The 16,574-nt window shown below is 61.9% G+C and overlaps 4 protein-coding genes across 4 annotated transcripts; 3 read left to right on the forward strand and 1 right to left on the reverse strand.

Moving 5' to 3' along the window:
* Positions 1-846: 846 nt before the first annotated feature.
* Positions 847-2,181, forward strand: FA10DRAFT_223439 (RNA-binding domain-containing protein; the record flags this gene model as incomplete). Its single annotated transcript, XM_025518580.1, has 3 exons — positions 847-1,096; positions 1,353-1,508; positions 1,997-2,181. Coding segments are annotated over 3 exons (591 nt in total), but the record flags the coding sequence as incomplete, so codon positions are not given.
* Positions 2,182-4,807: 2,626 nt separating this feature from the next.
* On the forward strand, positions 4,808-12,270 carry FA10DRAFT_300360 (hypothetical protein). The gene is made up of 3 exons (XM_025524833.1): positions 4,808-5,162; positions 5,238-9,774; positions 9,916-12,270. The coding sequence occupies exons 1-3, from the start codon at positions 5,009-5,011 to the stop codon at positions 12,212-12,214; spliced, it is 6,990 nt and encodes a 2,329-aa protein (XP_025378974.1). The 5' UTR covers positions 4,808-5,008; the 3' UTR covers positions 12,215-12,270.
* On the reverse strand, positions 12,222-14,170 carry FA10DRAFT_278511 (hypothetical protein; the record flags this gene model as incomplete). The annotated part of the gene is made up of 4 exons (XM_025523462.1): positions 12,222-12,732; positions 12,780-13,080; positions 13,162-14,003; positions 14,091-14,170. 4 exons carry the CDS (start codon positions 14,168-14,170, stop codon positions 12,582-12,584), a joined length of 1,374 nt encoding a protein of 457 aa, XP_025378975.1. The 3' UTR covers positions 12,222-12,581.
* Positions 14,171-14,644: 474 nt separating this feature from the next.
* FA10DRAFT_265625 (hypothetical protein) lies at positions 14,645-16,541 on the forward strand. The gene is made up of 3 exons (XM_025521140.1): positions 14,645-15,074; positions 15,156-15,273; positions 15,348-16,541. Exons 1-3 carry the CDS (start codon positions 14,853-14,855, stop codon positions 16,415-16,417), a joined length of 1,410 nt encoding a protein of 469 aa, XP_025378976.1. The 5' UTR covers positions 14,645-14,852; the 3' UTR covers positions 16,418-16,541.
* Positions 16,542-16,574: the final 33 nt, after the last annotated feature.

Here is a 16,574-nt window from a genome sequence, read left to right on the forward strand (position 1 = left end):
GGATCTGCGATTATCTCATCGCCCTTTCTCGCCTCAGCTCGGACGCCGTCGCCGTCACCGGGACCGCTCGATGCCAGCCAGGCCCTGTCGTCCCCCGCTGGCAGTCAGGCTGCTCCTTACCCTTACTATCGGCCGGGCAGCAGCGCCGCGCCGACGTTTTCCTCGCTTGGCGGCAGCCCCGCTCTGCATGCGGCCAATGCCTCGTCCGGGGCAAGTGACCACAGCAGACACTCGAGTGGCTATGCGTCGAGCCTGGGTGGCGGAGGTGCGGGTGGGAGCATCTTTGGCGCAGGCACGGGCAATGGCCACGGCAACACGAGCGCCAGCGGGAGCGCATACGGAGGAGGATCTGCAGCCGGAAGCATGACTGGCAGCAGCACCCTCAGCGCCGGTCCTTCGCTCGCCAATATGGGCCGGCGGCCGTCTGCACCTGCATACAACGGCAGCGTTGGTGCTACGAGTGGTGGCAAGGTCGTCAGCAACCTCAGCGCGGCCCTTGCGCGCTCCCAGATCTCGGACCAGACGGTGGAGCACGCCATCCTGATGGCCACGTCCATGTCCAAGGTCAGCAGCAACGGCAGCACGAGTAGCGTGGGACAGAGCCGCTCCGGCAGCTTTGGCACCTTTCCCTACGGCGAAGCAGGGGCTTCGTCGCTTCCCCGGCCGCCCTTTGTCCGCCAGTCATTCTCCGACGGCGCTCCCTTTCTGATCAATGGCGTTGGCATTGGTGGTGGTGGCGGTGGTGGTGGAGGGGCCCCTGCCTCGCCTGCGCCTTCACACATCTCCTCTTCGTCCGGTTCGGCCCTCAACAAGGTCCCCGTCTCGCTGCCCACGACGGGCCCACTGTCTGCATCTGACCCGCGCACGCAGCTGTTCGTGTCCAATCTGCCCTATCGAGTGCGGTGGCAGGATCTCAAGGATCTCTTCCGCAAGGCCGGCACCGTCCTGCGCGCCGACGTCAGCCTCACGCCCGACAATCGATCCCGCGGCCATGGCACGGTGCTCCTCGCCACCGAGGACGACGCTGCCCGGGCCTGTGAAATGTTTAGAGGTTTCACGTGGCAAGGCCGCACGCTGGAGGTGCGCATCGATCGAAGTGGCACGCTTCTGGGCGTGGCCCTGGCCAACTCGTCGACGACGTCGCTCCTCTCGCACAGCCCAGGCAGCCCTGCGCTCAATCACCTACAGCAGCAGCAGCAGCAGCAGCAGCAGCAGCAACAGCAGCAAGGCCTACAAGTCCCCAATTCTTCTTCTTCATCATCGGCCGCCTTTGGTGCATCGCCTACTCCCTTGCCGCTCTCGCCCGCCGCCGTGGCCGCGGTGGCCGCCGTGGCGCCGCCCTCATCAGCGAGTCCTGCCAAACCACACTCGAGTCAGCTCCATGCCGCGCTTGGCTCGCCTCTTCCACCGCCACCACTCCAGGCCCAGCAGCAGCAGCAGCAGCAGTCCCAGCAGCAGCAGCAGCAGCAGTCCCAGCAGCAGCAGCAGCAGCAGCAGCAGCAGCAGCAGTCCCAGCAGCAGCAGCAGCAGCAGCAGCAGCAGCAGCAGCAGCAGCAATCACAGCAGCACCTTCTGCCGCAGCAGCTGCCCCAGGGCGTCTCGCCAGCCCTCTATCCATTTCTTGGCGCATCGACGAGGAGCTCCATCGGTGCTGCACCCTCACCCAGCCAGTTCAGCTCCTCCTTGTACGCGCAACAGCCGTCTCCATCGATGGGCGCTAGCCCACACCTGATGGCCAACGTCATGAACCAGATGCCCATGGGGTCCCCGTCTCCACAACAACAACAACAACAGCAGCAGCAGCAGCAGCAGCAACAACAACAACAATTCATGATGGGGATGGGTGGTGGCATGGGTATGGGCATGGGCATGCGATCTGCTGCTCCTCCAGGACAGACCGGCGCTGCCATGTTCGGCCAAGGCATCAATGCAGGTGCAGGTGTAGGTGCAGGTGCAGGTGCGCAAAAGCCACCGCCGAATGCCTACTATGGTCGAGTCCTGTTTGTGGGCAATCTCCCCTTCCATTGCCAGTGGCAGGACCTCAAGGATCTCTTTCGCGCCGCAGGCGACATCCAGCGCGCAGATGTCGCCTTGGGCCCCGATGGCCGCAGCCGAGGCTTCGGCACTGTCCTCTTTGCCACCGCCGAGGATGCGCAGAATGCTGTTCGAATCTACCATGGCTACGAATACAGCGGCCGGACGCTCAAGGTGCACTTTGATCGCTTTGCCCAGATGTCTGCACCTCCCCACGGACAGCTGCCAAGCACGCCGAGCCAGTACACGGGCGCCTTTGCAGCGGCCAATCCACCGACAACCTCGTCGTCGTCGTCGTCGTCACTGCCTTCTGCCCAGACGCAGTTGCAGCAGCAGCAGCAACAGCAACAGCAGCAGCAGTTCCAGTCCCAGCTCTCGGCCGGCATCGGTGCGCCCCAGCATGTCTTTCCGCTGGGCAGCTCATCGCAGCAGCCGCAGCCGCAGCTGCAACCCCACCTTCAGCATCAGCACCAGCACCAGCACCAGCAACAGCATCAGCATCAGCATCAGCCACAGCTCCCGCTCCAGTCCCATTTGCAGCAGCAGCAGCAGCAGCAGCAGCGATCTCTGCAAGAACAACAGCCGCAGCCGCAGCAGCAAGGGCCATTTGCGCCTGCATCCCAACCATACCAACAGACGCACGAGTCGAATCCCTTTGGCATGTCGGTCTTTATGGGTGGGCCAACGGATATGTTTGGGAGTGGCAGCGGCAGTGGCCTGCAGAGCTTCTCGGCCCTGAGCGAGCAGCGAGATTCCACTAAGCAGCAGCAGGCGCCACCGTCTTCAAGCACGTCTGCGGCGGCTGACTCCGCTGAGGCTCCTCCAGCGGGCGGCAAAGCACAGGAAGCAAGCGAGAAGGACGGCCAGCCAAGCACGTCGAGAGCCCCTCCAGGACGCATCCAGCTGCCACCGCACGCGTTTCCCAGCGTCAACAATGCCGCCCAGTTCACGCCTCTGCACTCGCGCATGACGGTCCCCATGACGCCTGGCATGCCCGGCTTCACCTTCCATGCCATGCCCCAGACGCCGCCAGTCTACACCCAGTTCCTCTCGCCTGGCTTGGGGCCCTTTTCTCCCCCTCTTGGCAGTCCCCACCTCGGTGGACTGGCGACACCTGGCGCGGCCAGCGGGCCCTTCAATCCCTACATCAACCCGGCGCCAGGTGCTCCTGTGCACATGCAGCAGCAGCAGCAGGCCGTCACCACACCCATTGCTGCCTCGAGCTTCAACCCCATGTTCCCACCCGTCGGCGCCACGTATGCCTCGCTCGGCTATGCAGGCCAGCCAAGTGGTGGAATGACGCCCATGGGTCCCATGCCCACCTCGCCGCATTGGAATCAGCAACCGCGACCACCTCCTCCTCGTGGACCCCATAATGCTGTGCGGCCGCAGGGCAAGAAGCCAGAGGCACCGTCGGCCTCGAACGGCCAAGAGCGGTACCAGCAACAGCCGCAACAGCAACAACAACAACAGCAGCAGCAGCAGCAGCAGCGATCTCAACAACAGCAACAACTACAGCAGCAGCAGCAGGAATCGGAGCAAAGCGAGGACAAGGTCGGGGTGGAGGAGCACGCAAACGGCAAGGATAAAGACGGGCTTACAGACAAAGACTCATCGACGCAGACTTCCGCATTGGACAAGCCAAAAGAAGAAGGATACCCTTTTCCGCTAGTACAGCCCTACTCTTCCGCCTTGCTCCAGCGTCGAGCGTCGACGAACTCGCCCGCAGGCAGCCCGATGCCCGAAGGGCCAGGCGCCAAGCGCCCAAACGAAGCGCACCTCCTGTCTCCCGGTCTCGAGCAGCGCCGCGGGTCGATGGCTGATGCGAGGAGCGGCGCTGCAGGCGGTGGTTCGGCCAGCCAAGCTGGCGGCAGCAGCAAGAAGAATCGCGTCGACCCTAGCAGCAACCTTGGCATCCCCGACATTGCCGTGGCCGCGGGTGCGACGACGACGGAAGAGCTGGCGCGCAAGATTGCCCAGATGAGCGCACAGAAAGCCTTGGCTCAGCGAGACCGCGCTCCTTCGCCCAGCCTGTCGAGCTCCTCCAGTGGCAGCAGAGCATCGAGGCCGGGACCGACGTCGCAGCTGATGCCAGCGGCCGACATCAGAGGCCAGGCGCAAAAGGTCCAGCATCCCCTCGCTGACTCAACGAGCTTCACGCCCGAAGCCTCCTCCTCCTCCGCCGACGACCCTCTCAACCTCGACGCTGTCCGGGCTGCTCTCAGCGGCAGCGCACTGGACGACGGCGCCTCGTCTGCTGGCAGCGCAGGAAGCGTCGGCCGCTCCACCGACGCTCTCAATGTCAACGTCGACGACGCCACCACCAACACCAACTAGCCACATACTCGCGCAAATAGGCTTTCATCCCCATTCTCCTCCCAGTTTCCTCTAATAATTGGCTCACATCCCTCTCACGAATCTGCCCCCTTCCCTTGACCCTCACGTTTCTGTGTTGTAGTAATCGACTTTTCTCTCTCACAAAGAAGGCTCCCGTCCATCATCGTCAATAATCTGTACCTCCGACGCAATCGTTTCCAATACTTCAATTCATCATGTTCCGTCGTCTCTTCTCCGTTGTCCTTTTAGTTGTACGAGATAAAACGGAATGAGAAATCAATAGCCGTAAGCAGCAGCTGCTGAATGAGAGGGGCGCCAAAGCGCTGCGCCGTTTAATGGGGGGGGGGGGGGGGTTTGTCCAAAACACACGTGGTCGCGTCTGTCCGTCTTCTTTTTCCCTCTTCGTCGCGCGCGCGCGAGAGGAGCCCACCGCCGCTGTTTCTTCTCGGCTCTGAATCTGCACCTGCACCTGCACCTGAACGACACTGTCCACTGCGCGAGCGTGCTCCCACCCTTCCAACGGTCTCCACGCACCGTCGTCTTCTTTTGCATCGCACGGGAACAGGAACGGGAACGGGACGGGAAAACAGGGCCAGAGCTAGCGAGCAAAGGAGGGCAGCCAGCTGGAGAGGACACGATGTTTGGCTCGGGAGGCTCGGGCTTTGGCGGCTTCGGCCAGCAGAACAATGCCAACCAGCAGCAAGCGGGCCAGCAGCCGGGGCAGCAACCCGCGGGGCTGTTTGGGCAGCAGCCGCAGCAACAGCAGCAGCAGCCTCAGTCTGGATTTGGGGGTGAGTGACCGGCAGGCAGGCACTTCCTGTGTGGGAAGAGGATGGAAACACTCATTGCTGACTGATTCTGCACAGGCTTCGGCACCCAGACGGGCGGCTTTGGCGCCTCGACGAGCGGCGGATCGCTGTTCGGTGCGCAAGGGCAGCAGCAGCAGCCAGGAGCTGCCTCGGGCAGCGGCTTCACCTTTGGCCAGCCAGCCGGTGGTGCGCAGAGTGCGTCGCCCTTTGGACAGCAAGTCAACAAACCCGCCGGCAGTGGCTTTGGTGGCTTTGGCGCTTCGACGGCCCCCTCTTCTGGCTTTGGCGGCTTTGGTGCCTCGACGGCGCAGCAGCAGCAGCAGCCCAACCAGGCGCAGAGCTCGCCGTTTGGCGGCGCATCCACGACGACGTTCGGAGCCAAGCCCGCCGGTGGTGGGGGCCTCTTTGGCGCGGCACAGACGCAGCAGCAGCCCCAGCAGACGGGTGCCTTTGGGCAGCCAGCCAACCAGGGCGGCGGCCTCTTTGGAGCCGGCGGCGGGCTCGGAGCCGCGGCCACGGGCGGCATGCCCACCCAGGGGACCTCGAACCCGGCCTACACGCCCTTTCTGAGCAACGAAAAGGACGCCACGGGAAGCGGGTCGACCAACTACCACTACACGTCCATCTCCTGCCTCCCCGCGTACCGTGCTGCGTCGCTCGAGGAGCTTCGTCTGCAGGACTACCAGCAGGGGCGCAAGACGGGCACCGTGGGACCCGGCGGCGGAGGCTTTGGGCAGCCGGCTGGAGCGACAGGATTCGGGCAGCAGGGCCAGACGAACAGCCTCTTTGGACAACAGCAGGGCGCTACTGGCTTCGGCGCTGGCACGGGCGGCGGCGGCGGTGGTCTCTTTGGACAGGCCGGCAACACAGGAGGCGGCGGTCTCTTTGGCCAGCAGCAGCAGCAGCCCCACTCGCAACAGCCACAGACCGGAGGCTTGTTTGGACAACAGCAGCAGCAGCAACCGCAGACTGGCGGCCTGTTTGGACAGCAGCAGCCCGCCGCGGGCGGCTTCTCCTTTGGCCAGCCCCAGCAGCAGCAGCAGCAGCAGCCCCAGCAGCAGTCGGGCTTCTCCTTTGGACAGGCCAACCAGCAGAACAAGCCGGCGGGTGGGGGGCTGTTTGGACAGTCGACGACCGGTGGCTTTGGATCCGCGCCCACTGGAGCTGCTTCGGGCGGCTTCTCCTTTGGCGCTAACCAGCAGGGACAGCAGCCGCAGCAGCAGCAGCAGCCAGGCGCCGGCGGATTTGGCTCGGGCGGCCTGTTTGGAAACACGGGCCAGCAGCAGCAAAAGCCAGCCACGGGCGGCCTCTTTGGCTCGACGACGGGTGCGAGCACGGGTTTCGGCTTTGGCGCCTCGTCAGCGCCCGGCCAGACGGAGAACAAGCCTGCGTTTTCGTTTGGCGGTGCTGGCGGCGGTGGTGGCTTTGGAGCTGCCTCCTCGGCACCGGGCCAGACATCGACGGCGGCACCCACTGGCGGACTGTTTGGGCAGGCAGCAGCCACGAGCCAGCCGGGCGGTGGGCTGTTTGGAAACACGCAGGCAAACACCGCCGGCGCCGGCGGCTTCAGCTTCGGGGGTGCCAACAACAGCAACCAGCAGCAGGGGCAGCAGCAGGGCCAACAGCCTGGCCAGACGGCCGGTGGCTTTGGCACGGGCGGCGGTGGACTGTTTGGCAACAAGCCTGCCACCGGCGGCGGCCTCTTTGGCAGCGCTTCGGCGGCCCCTCCCCAAGCGGGCGCATCCACAGGCTTCAGCTTTGGTGGCGGTGGAGCGTCGACGACGGCGAACAACGCGGGCACGGGCAGCCTGTTTGGACAAAACAAGCCGGCAGGCGGAGGCCTCTTTGGAAGCCTAGGAGCGCAAAACAACCAGCAGCAGCAGCCAGGCCAGCAACAGCAGCAGCCAGGCGGCCTCGGCGGGTCGCTCTTTGGCAACAACAACAACAGCAACACTGCCTCTACCGGGGGCTTGTTTGGCAATGCAGGAGGCGCTCCGGGCGGCGGAGGAGGCGGTCTCTTTGGCAACAGTGCCAACAATGGCACTCAACTCGGCGGCGGTGGCGGCGGCCTCTTTGGCAACAGCAACAACAACAATAACAACAACCAGCAGCAAGGCGCCTCGACGGGCGGTCTCTTTGGCCAATCGTCCAACTTCAGCTTTGGCCAGTCGAACAATGCGTCCAGCAACCAGAACAACCAGTCGGGCGGCCTCTTTGGGGGCGGCAACAGCCTCTTTGGCGCTGGGCAGCAACAGGCCAACCAGCAGCAGCAGCAGCAGCCTGGCTTCAACATGCAGGCGAGCCTTGCGAGCAACCCGTACGGTACAGACTCGCTCTTTGGAGGACAGGCAGGGCCGCTGGCCAATGCCTCTCCTGCGTCGCTCGGGCAGTCGCAGCTGGGAAACCAGCAGGGCCACTTACCCTTCAACGTCTCGATGCAGCGCTCGACGAAGAAGCCGCCTCCGATTGTGGCTCCCTTCCGGCCGAGCCCACGCAGCTCGACGAGGATCACGCGCCTGCGAGGCACGACGCCCGGCGGCCTCGGCCTGCGCGAGAGCACGCCCGGTCGCGAGGGCAGCCCTGCGCTTGGCAGCAGCACCAGCCTCTTCCACTCGCCCTCGGCTCGCGTGGGCAGCCCTGCTGCCGGCCTGCCAAGTTCCCATGCCAGCATCTTCCGTGGCCTCAGTGACGAGCAGCCACGCCACCTTCGCGAGGCCTCTGCGCCCGTCTCGTCGTCGACGCCCTCGTCGCTGCCGCCGCAGGCCTTTGTCTCGAGGCCGAGCGTCAAGAGGCTTGTGCTCGACGACCACGACGGTGGATTGCCAGCTTCGAATCTGACTCGCTCCTCGTCGTTGTTTGGCGGCACCAGTGGTCTCCGCGGCACGCCGCCTCCTGCTGCTGCCTCTTCTTCTGCCTCCGCTGCTGCCAACCGCGTCGCCTTCAGCCCCGCGCTCGAGTCTGCCGCCGCCCGGGCCTCGACCACCGTCAGGAACGGTACGCCGGCTGGTCCCGACACGAGCCTGTTCGGTGCGGCTCCCGACGAGTCGCCCTCGCGCGGCTTTGGCAGTGCCAGCGATGCAGCCGACACGAGCCTGCCTGCTCTCAAGCCCGGCAAGCTCAACAGCTCCGCGTCTGGCGACAGTGCGACGACGAGGCGAGGCGGCCTCAACAGCAGCATCACCAGCAGCAACACTGCAAACAACAACAACAAAAAGGAAGACGTGCTGCTTCCCCTCGACTACTACACCGAGCCCCCACTGTCGGAGCTGCGCGAGTGGTCGAATGCCGAGCTGCGCTCCGTCGAAGGTTTTGTCGTCGGCCGCAAGAACTACGGCTCCATCGAGTTCCTCGAGCCAGTCGACCTCACCACCGTGCCCGAGCTCGGCGACATTCCGGGAGGAATTGTCCAGCTGCGCCTCAAGGAGTGCCTCGTCTACCCCGAGGAGGACGAGTGCTTTGACGGTGAGACGGGTGAGGAGCGCGATGGTGTCCAGCCGGGCTTTAACCCGCGGCGCATCGCAAAGGCCAAGCGCGGCCAGGGCCTCAACCAGCCCGCCGTCGTCTCGCTGCTCCAGTGCTGGGCCACCGACCGCGCCACGAGGGCGCCCATCAAGGACGCCGACCACCCCAGGGTCAAGCAGTTTGTGAGCAAGCTCACCAGAAGGCAGGACGCTGAGTTTGTCGACTACAAGGCTGGGCCGGGCGAATGGACGTTCCGGGTCAAGCACTTCAGCCGGTACGGTCTCGATGACAGCGAGGAGGATGACGACGAGGAGGCGAGTGACGCGGCGAAGGGAAAAGCCCAAAAGAAGAAGAAGCAGCAGCAGCAGCAGCCAAGCCACGAAGACGACGAGGCGATGGAGTCGGATGGCGCACCGCCTCGGCGGGCCCTCGACGAGGACAGCGAGGAGGGCGAAGAAGACGAGGCGACGAGCGAGAGCGACGGCTTCGACGAGCGCAGCAGCGGCGTCATGCGAATGAGTGAGATGGGGAGCCCAGCGCCAGGCGAGCGGAAACGCCTCCGCCACCTGCGACAGGCAACGCCCACCTCGCGCGATGCGACGCCCGTGGCCGAGTCGCCCAGTCGATGGAGAGGACGGAGCACAAGCGCGACGCCCCAGCCCAGCAGCCGGCAGCAGAGCCAACCGTGGGCGGCGAGCCTGGGGCTGGAGCCGAAGCGTGTGCAGGTCATGCAAGCCAGCTTCTTTGGCCAGCCGCAGACCAGCCAGCAGCAGCAGCAGCAGCAGCAGCAGGGTGAGACTACACGCAAACAGCTGCGCTCGTTCACCTCGAGCGAGAAGCGGGCCGAAGAAGACGCGCTGGCATCGCGGCCAGCTTTCACGGCGCCCATGACTGCCTCGCATCCACAGAGGGACACTGCTGCTTCGGCGGCAGCGGCGGCTGCGGCCTCGACGATTGGTGTGCCCCCACCGCCGCCCCGCAAGCTCTTGAGGACGGATGTGGCACAGAGCGTCATTGCCCAGAGCGCAACGTCGCTCGTCATTGACGCCGGTGCAAGTCTCGGCAGGAGCTTCCGTGTGGGATGGGGGCCCGGCGGCCTGTTTGCGCACAGTGGACGACCAGCAACTCTGAGGTGAGCGCTGCCGATCAGACTATTTCTCCCACTCTCTTCTGCTTGTTTCTCTTTCTCCCTATGAAAACTCAATGTGCGATGGAATGGATGGTATTGACACTCTTTTGCTTTTCTTTTCCTTCGCCTGTCTTTTACCAAAAGGAGCGAGAAAGGGTCGACATCGACGACGGCTTTTGCAGCTCATTTCGAGGCATTCTCGACGGTCACTATGGAACGCGCCCGCGTCTTTGAGCCCGCCGATGAGGAGATCAATCGCAGCAAGGCAAAGCGGCTGCTCGAACTGCAGCTCCAAAAGACCGTCGTCGAAGGTGGCAGTCCCATGGACGACGAGCTCGAGGACGAAGGACAGGCCTATAAGAAAAAGTCAAGGTCTGCAGGTGGATGCCCCGTCGCGTACGCCGATGGAGGTCTGCGCTTCGCCGACTTTGCCGCTGCGTTTGATTCGGGCGAAAGGTCCCACGAGTCGCTCATCTTTCGGCTGGGACATGCCCTGTTTGACGAGGTTGCCAATCTGGACCTCTCAAAGCTTGTCGAGCAGTCAGAGGGCGGGCCCGACCCAAGGGCCGTCATGGCCCTTCGACGCAAGGCGGCACTCTCCGGCTGGCTCAGGCTCGCCGTGTCAGCGACGGTCGAGGGCGAGGCCCGGAGCCACATTGCGGCAAGTCGGCCAAGCTCGGCGGTCGCCTTTAGCTACCTGACGGCGCACGAGGTCGAGAAAGCCTGCGTGGCGTGCCTCGAGTCCGGGGATGTGCGTCTGGCCACGCTCGTGGCTCAGGCGTCTAGCGCAGACGATGACACGCGCGCCGAGATTGCGCAGCAGCTGGCGACGTGGCGGGCCCAGGCGGTGGATGCACACATCGACGAGCACACGCGCAAGCTCTTTGAGCTCCTGTCGGGAAACGTGACGGTGAGCCCCGGCAGCGTGAGCAGGTCAGTCAAGGATCCAATCGACCAGGTCCCAGATCTCTTGATCGCAAAGGGCCTCGATTGGAAGAGGGCCATGGGCCTTCATCTGTGGTACCAGTCTTCTCCCGACGAGCCGCTCGAGGTGGCGGTAAGCCGGTACGAAGAGGCGGTCAAGGCTTCCCAGGGCCAGACGACCGCTGCGCCGCTACCGCCCCACCTCGACAAGTCGGGCTCGATCAGGCTGAAACAGCTCTTGCAAACCTCGACGTATCCCAAAGACGTTCTCTTCCACCTGATCAAACTCTACGCCGATCGCACGTACCCGCTCGAGAACATCTGCGAGCCGCTGTCGTTTGACTCGGGCAATGGCCAAGATGTCAGGCTCGCCTGGCACCTCTACCAGCTCCTTTCGAGGGTCCTCTCTGCCGGCGACTTTCGAGACCGAGTCGAAGTGGACACCGCGATGCAGGTCGTTGATGGGCAACGATCTGTCGAGGGCAATTCGACGAGGGCAGACAACCTCACGACGGCCTATGCCAACCAGCTTGAATCGATGGGCCTCTGGACCTGGTCCGCCTACGTGCTGCTGCACCTCGAGCTGGCCTCGTCAAGACGGACAGCCATCAAAGCGCTTCTTGCCAGGAACGTGTCGAGCCTGGAGAGCAACAGCGACGACGTCGAGAAGTTCTTGTTGGCCAAGCTGAGGATCCCCCAGCCGTGGCTCTGCGAGGCCAAGGCCGACCACGCCAAGGCCACACGGCAGGATCGGTACCGGGAGTACCAACTCTGCCTCGAGGGCGCCGCAGCGTCGTTTGTGCTGGCGCGGTACAGCCAAGTCGACGAGGACGAAGAGGAGCTCGAAGGAGACGAAGCGCAAGACGAGGGTGACGACGAAGCCGAGGCAGCCCAGGAAGAAGGCCTGTCGCTCTTGCGGAGGGCCCACGAGACTGTCGTCTCGGTCCTTGCGCCCGAAGCCCTGATTCGATCGGACTTGGATCTGATCCTCGAGCTCCTCCAGCCCATCCAGCGCGTTCTTATGGACGCGGCCGTGTCGATGGATCAGCTGGCAGGGTGGGAGAGCGGAGGAAAAGTGCTGGTCGACTACGTGGCATGCCTGAGGAACCTGCCGATGCTGATGGCAAAGCGACGCGTGAGACCGGCAAGGTCCTTTGAGCATGCGCATGGATATCAGCAGGATGAGGACGACGAGCGTCTGGAGAGGCTCGGCAGGCGTGTGGGCGAGCTCATCCGGACTGTCAGCGAGGACCTGTGGGTCATCCATCCCTCGGCCGAGCAAGACGACGGCGAGGGAGACGAGGACGGACAGATGCTGGGATGGAGAGTGGCAAAGAGCGAAATGCTTACGATGCTCCAAAACCTCCAGCGGGTCTTTACTTCTCTCGACTTTGGCGCAAGGGACGACGCGGCCCAAGTCGACAACGTGGGGATCGAGTCCGGCTTGCCAGTCGACACAGAGGCGCTCCAGGCATCGGCCATGGAGTATTGCAGGGCGCTGGTGGGCGCTGCTGCTTAGTATTGATGTGATGGTGTTTGACATTGAAATGAACATGAATGATGAGAAGAATGATGATATGAAGAGAGGTCAAACATGATGGTGAGATAAAATACAGTACGTTCACTCCTTGCCCGCGATGAAGCGAGCTGCAATATCGTCTGCCAGCCGGAGGCCCATCGACAGCCTTGCTTCGCGCTCGTCCTCGTCTCTGTCGGACTGACCCAGTCCCAGGCCGTAGCGCTGTCTTTTGACCGCCCTTTTAAGGTTCTTGCGGTGCTGTGTGACTGGCGCAGATGCTGGCGAGATCGCTTGCGCACCGAATGTCGAATGATGCTCAGCAAAGGTCCAGTCAAAGAGATTGTCGTTCTCCGTCTCTTGGACCTCTTCACCAAAGAGCTGAACGCACTTGAGGTAGACCTCGACCTTTGTCGACCCGGGCGCCAAGACCGTCGTGCTGGCTACGCCTCCTCCGCACCTCCGGCCGCTCCCCTTTCCAGCGACCGTCTTTTTCAAAGGCGACGACTTTCGACCGCTGCCTTTAATGACGACATTGCCAGTATTTGAGGTGGTCGAGGTGGCAAACTTGCCCGTCTTTGCTCCACGACCCGAAGTGATGGCCATTTGCTGGCTTCCGAGCACATCGTCCCAGACGCTCCGCTTCTGCTGGCGTTCCACCTCCTTCACACGTTCCAGGCGATCTAAGCGATCTTTCTCGCTCGTCAAAATTCGCATGACGCTTTCGACGTCCATGACGATCTGCGGGTCTGCTTCTTCTTCGTCCTTTGCTCGGTCGACTCCCTTGCACGAGCTCAAGGCTTGCACATTCGCTCGATGTTGCTCTTGTTGCCTTTGTCGAGCACACGATTGAATGTGTCCGTGTCGAGCTGGTCCCGTCAGTATCTTTGGCTTAGGGACTCTCTTTTTGGCCTTTGTCTTGACCTTTGATGCAGGTTTGCCGGACAAACCTTCTTTGGAGAGCGGACGTTGAGGAAGCTTAGCAGGTCGAAAGGCAACCTCGTCACCATCTTGGTCGCAAGCGATGCTTTTCTCCATCTGATGCTGTTTTGAATCCTCTTCCGGGCCATCGATACTTGAGGCATTTGGCTCAAAGTCCAACGCGCACAATGGGCAGCGGGTCATTCGTCGAAGTAATGGCACAATGGTCGTGGGAAGCTCGATTGGGACTGGCGCAGAAGGCTGCTTCAATCTCGCCAGCATGCTGAGTGGCATCGACGATGAGGAAGTGGACGACTTCGAGGAGGATGAAGATGCAGAAGACGAGGATGGCCGTTCTGCGTCCTTGCTCGGTGATGCCGTCTCCTTCTTTGTCCAGTGGCCCTTGACAGGCGACGGTGTCCTTGCGCCAGCGTCTCGAGCGAGACCGAACGCGCGAACCACCTTCTTTGGGCTATGCCTGTCATCGATTTCCTGCATCCTGAAAGCGCTCAGGTGCCGTCTAAACCTTGTTGGCTCGCCCTCGTCTTCTTCATCTGTCAGATCGATCTCGCCATCCAAGAGTGGTCGCGCCGTTGCCCGCTGTTTGCCTTTCGAAGATGGCGCCTGTCTGGTCTTGACAGACTCTTCTCCTTCCTCTCTAGTGCCAAGTGACAGCTTCGATGCCTTTGATGGTGAGCGAGGCTGAGCAGACCGCCTCCGCTTTGCCCTTGGCGACACTTCTTGGCTCGACTTTGAGGACGACGGGGAGATTGAGATCGGATTTTCTTTTGCGCCTCTGGCGAAGACGACCTCTTCTTCGCAGTCGTCCTCATCGATATCGAAGCAGTCATCTTGGTCATCTTTCGAGGGTCTGATAAGGCATGGCGACGGCCGTCTTATGCATCTCTTGCTGGACCCTGCCTCGTTGCTGCTATAAATAGCGGTACTCGACACGGACCTGCGAAGTTGAGAACTTGGAGGGCCCGCGACGTTGAGCGTCGAGCTGGGAGAAGAGGTCAGCACAGAAGCCGCCAGCATGACGCCAGCGTTCTGCGTCCTCTCTCGTTACTCTGCGACTAGCACTCGTCGCCGTCGCCGTCGCTGTTGTCGTTGCTGAAGTCAATGTCTCCGCGAGGACCAACACTCTTACAAATCTGAAATTATCGTCGGCCGAAACGCGCTCGGACGTCTGACGCGCGCGAGAGAGTGTTGATCTCCGAGCAACAAAACAACATCACCGATAACCATGCCGCCTCGTCGAAGTGCTCGCTCTTCAGCTGCGACCACAGAGCCATCGCCCCGGTCCGCCAAGGCAATTATGACGGACTCTGAATCTCCAGGACGGCGCAAGAGCGCCGGAGGAGGAGCAAAAGCAGCAGCAGCAGGCAGAGGGATGAAGGGATCTGACCGGAGTGTTCTCGGACAAAAGCACGCCAATGGCCACGCCGACGTAGGGCATGAGCAGGAGTTGGAATCGCCGCAAAAGCAAGTCGTTGCAGAGCAGGAGGAGGAAGAAGTGGCAGCAGCGCTGGGTGCTGAGCCTTCAAGCAAGGGCGAAGCATTTAGTGAGCAAGAGAAGACTTATGTCAAGAGGTGTGTTCAAGTGTATGCATGGAGCTCGCCCGTGTAGGTTACCTGCTGAAAAGATCATCGACACAGCCTCTCTGCGCTTCTCAGAGCAGAGGGAAAGGCAAGCGAGAGCCAGCTCAATGCACACAGCATGTTCCGAAAGTTGCAAGCCCGCTCCACCGCGCGAAGCTCTTCAAGAGCGCGGATCTCCAATGCGGATGCGGATGCCTCGACATCGGGTCTGCTGGAAGTGCAGCATCTTCAGCGCTCTGGCCAATCGTCCTCAAAGACCAAAAATCCGGAGCTCCTCCTTGACTGGGACGCTTTCAAGATTTGGCCACAAGGAATGGAGCTGGAGGAACAAAGCCTTCTGGTGGGTTAACCTTGACTTTTCGAGACACCTCTCTGGTACCTCCGGCATCTGACGCTCTCCTCGCACCCTATGACGCAACAGGATTATTTTCGACGACTCAAGTTCATACAAATTGAGCAGGAGACCAAGAATCTCTTTGTCAAGTTTATCAGCGATGAAGAGATGGAGTTCTTTGAGCCTGCCGATGTGGCCAATCTCGGTGAGTTGAGTGGTGGGGGATTTTTACCCTTCGTCCGGATATATCGCTGAGCTTTGACTGATCATGAAACTCAGAACGAGAAGCCAGCGAACTGAAAAGGCAGCTCAAGGACCGAAAAGAGATGTTCAGAGCCGAACGAAAGGCACTCGAGGACCTCGCGGCGCGCTTTAGCGAAGTGGACCAGCTGCGGCATGATCTTGAGGTTGTCGAGGAGCTGCAAGGATCAATTGACGACATGGAGCTCGAGCTGGCCCGTTTGCGCGTCGTTGGCGGAGGTACAGACGGTGGCGCGTCCAGCGACCATGGCCACCTTGGCTCAATTCTCGACCAATCCTTCTCTTCGTCGCACGGTGTTGAAGTTGATGACGCAGGCGAGAGCTGCCCGTTGCCCCGTCTCCTGTTCGATCCCCCACGTCGAGGCACACTGACGCAAGACGAGCTCGCCAAGATTGGCGATCGACAGAATGATGCAATCGTATGGCTAGAGGATGCCAAGGAGAAGTTGGCATCCGAGGCCGGAGAAGCCAAGCGGGAGCTGGCCAAGAGTCACAAGGCGCTGGACCGACTCATGGCCGAACGTTCTCAGGTCGAGCGATTCGCCGCCGAAATGCAGCAACAGCAACAGGTAGCCAGCCGAAAGCGGCGACATGGTGCCGCTCTAGGAGACGAGGACGAAGAACGCAAGGTCAATCTGGCCACTCTGGGCTTGCTGAAGAGCCTCGTCTCCTTGTCTTCAATTTCCTCAACGGACCGCCTCACACTCGAGATGACACTTGGCGTCCTCCTGTCAGACGCTGCCAAAGACCTACTCAAGGGAGCTGGAAAAGGCCCAGCAAAGCGGAAGAAGTCAAAACAGCAGCAAATAGAGGAACAATCGAGCAAGTCCTCCGTCAGGCTCGTCGTCCGATTCGTTGAAGAGAACAATGGGCGGAAATTGTCGGCCCTTGAGATTCGTCGTCCTGCGGTCTCAGCAGGACCGGAAGATGGCCAAGAGGGAGACGTTCAAGAGGACGATGACTGCTTGCTGGAGTTCTTTGCGCCCCCAGGCAGCATTGCACGGATGCGGATACAGGAAGCCATCGATGGCGACCATCTCGCCCTCTTGCTTCAGGAGGCCATCACCTGTGTTGAGGGCCTTGCCTAGGTCGCCGGACATTACCAGCGCTGTACTAGTATACCTTTAGAAATCGAAGCGAGTTCTCTCGCCGAGCGTGCCAAGTGTGTCACTGGAGGCTCTGGCGGCAATGAGAAGGAGGAGCAACGGAGGCTGCCGAAGAGGCAGCAGAAAGGATTTTCCTGGC

Source organism: Acaromyces ingoldii (genome assembly GCF_003144295.1).
Source record: "Acaromyces ingoldii strain MCA 4198 unplaced genomic scaffold FA10scaffold_2, whole genome shotgun sequence".
In the NCBI taxonomy this organism is placed as follows: domain Eukaryota; kingdom Fungi; phylum Basidiomycota; class Exobasidiomycetes; order Exobasidiales; family Cryptobasidiaceae; genus Acaromyces; species Acaromyces ingoldii.

What these genes read in the sequence shown, in the direction of transcription:
- FA10DRAFT_300360 (XM_025524833.1), top strand. Translation starts at nt 5,009, where the DNA reads ATGTTTGGCTCGGGAGGCTCGGGCTTTGGCGGCTTCGGCCAGCAGAAC. An exon ending in GCCTCAGTCTGGATTTGGGG is followed by an intron (nt 5,163 to 5,237) that starts GTGAGTGACCGG and finishes GATTCTGCACAG; the next exon opens with GCTTCGGCACCCAGACGGGC. An exon ending in GGACGACCAGCAACTCTGAG is followed by an intron (nt 9,775 to 9,915) that starts GTGAGCGCTGCC and finishes TTTTACCAAAAG; the next exon opens with GAGCGAGAAAGGGTCGACAT.
- FA10DRAFT_265625 (XM_025521140.1), top strand. Translation starts at nt 14,853, where the DNA reads ATGTTCCGAAAGTTGCAAGCCCGCTCCACCGCGCGAAGCTCTTCAAGA. An exon ending in TGGAGGAACAAAGCCTTCTG is followed by an intron (nt 15,075 to 15,155) that starts GTGGGTTAACCT and finishes ATGACGCAACAG; the next exon opens with GATTATTTTCGACGACTCAA. An exon ending in TGCCGATGTGGCCAATCTCG is followed by an intron (nt 15,274 to 15,347) that starts GTGAGTTGAGTG and finishes CATGAAACTCAG; the next exon opens with AACGAGAAGCCAGCGAACTG.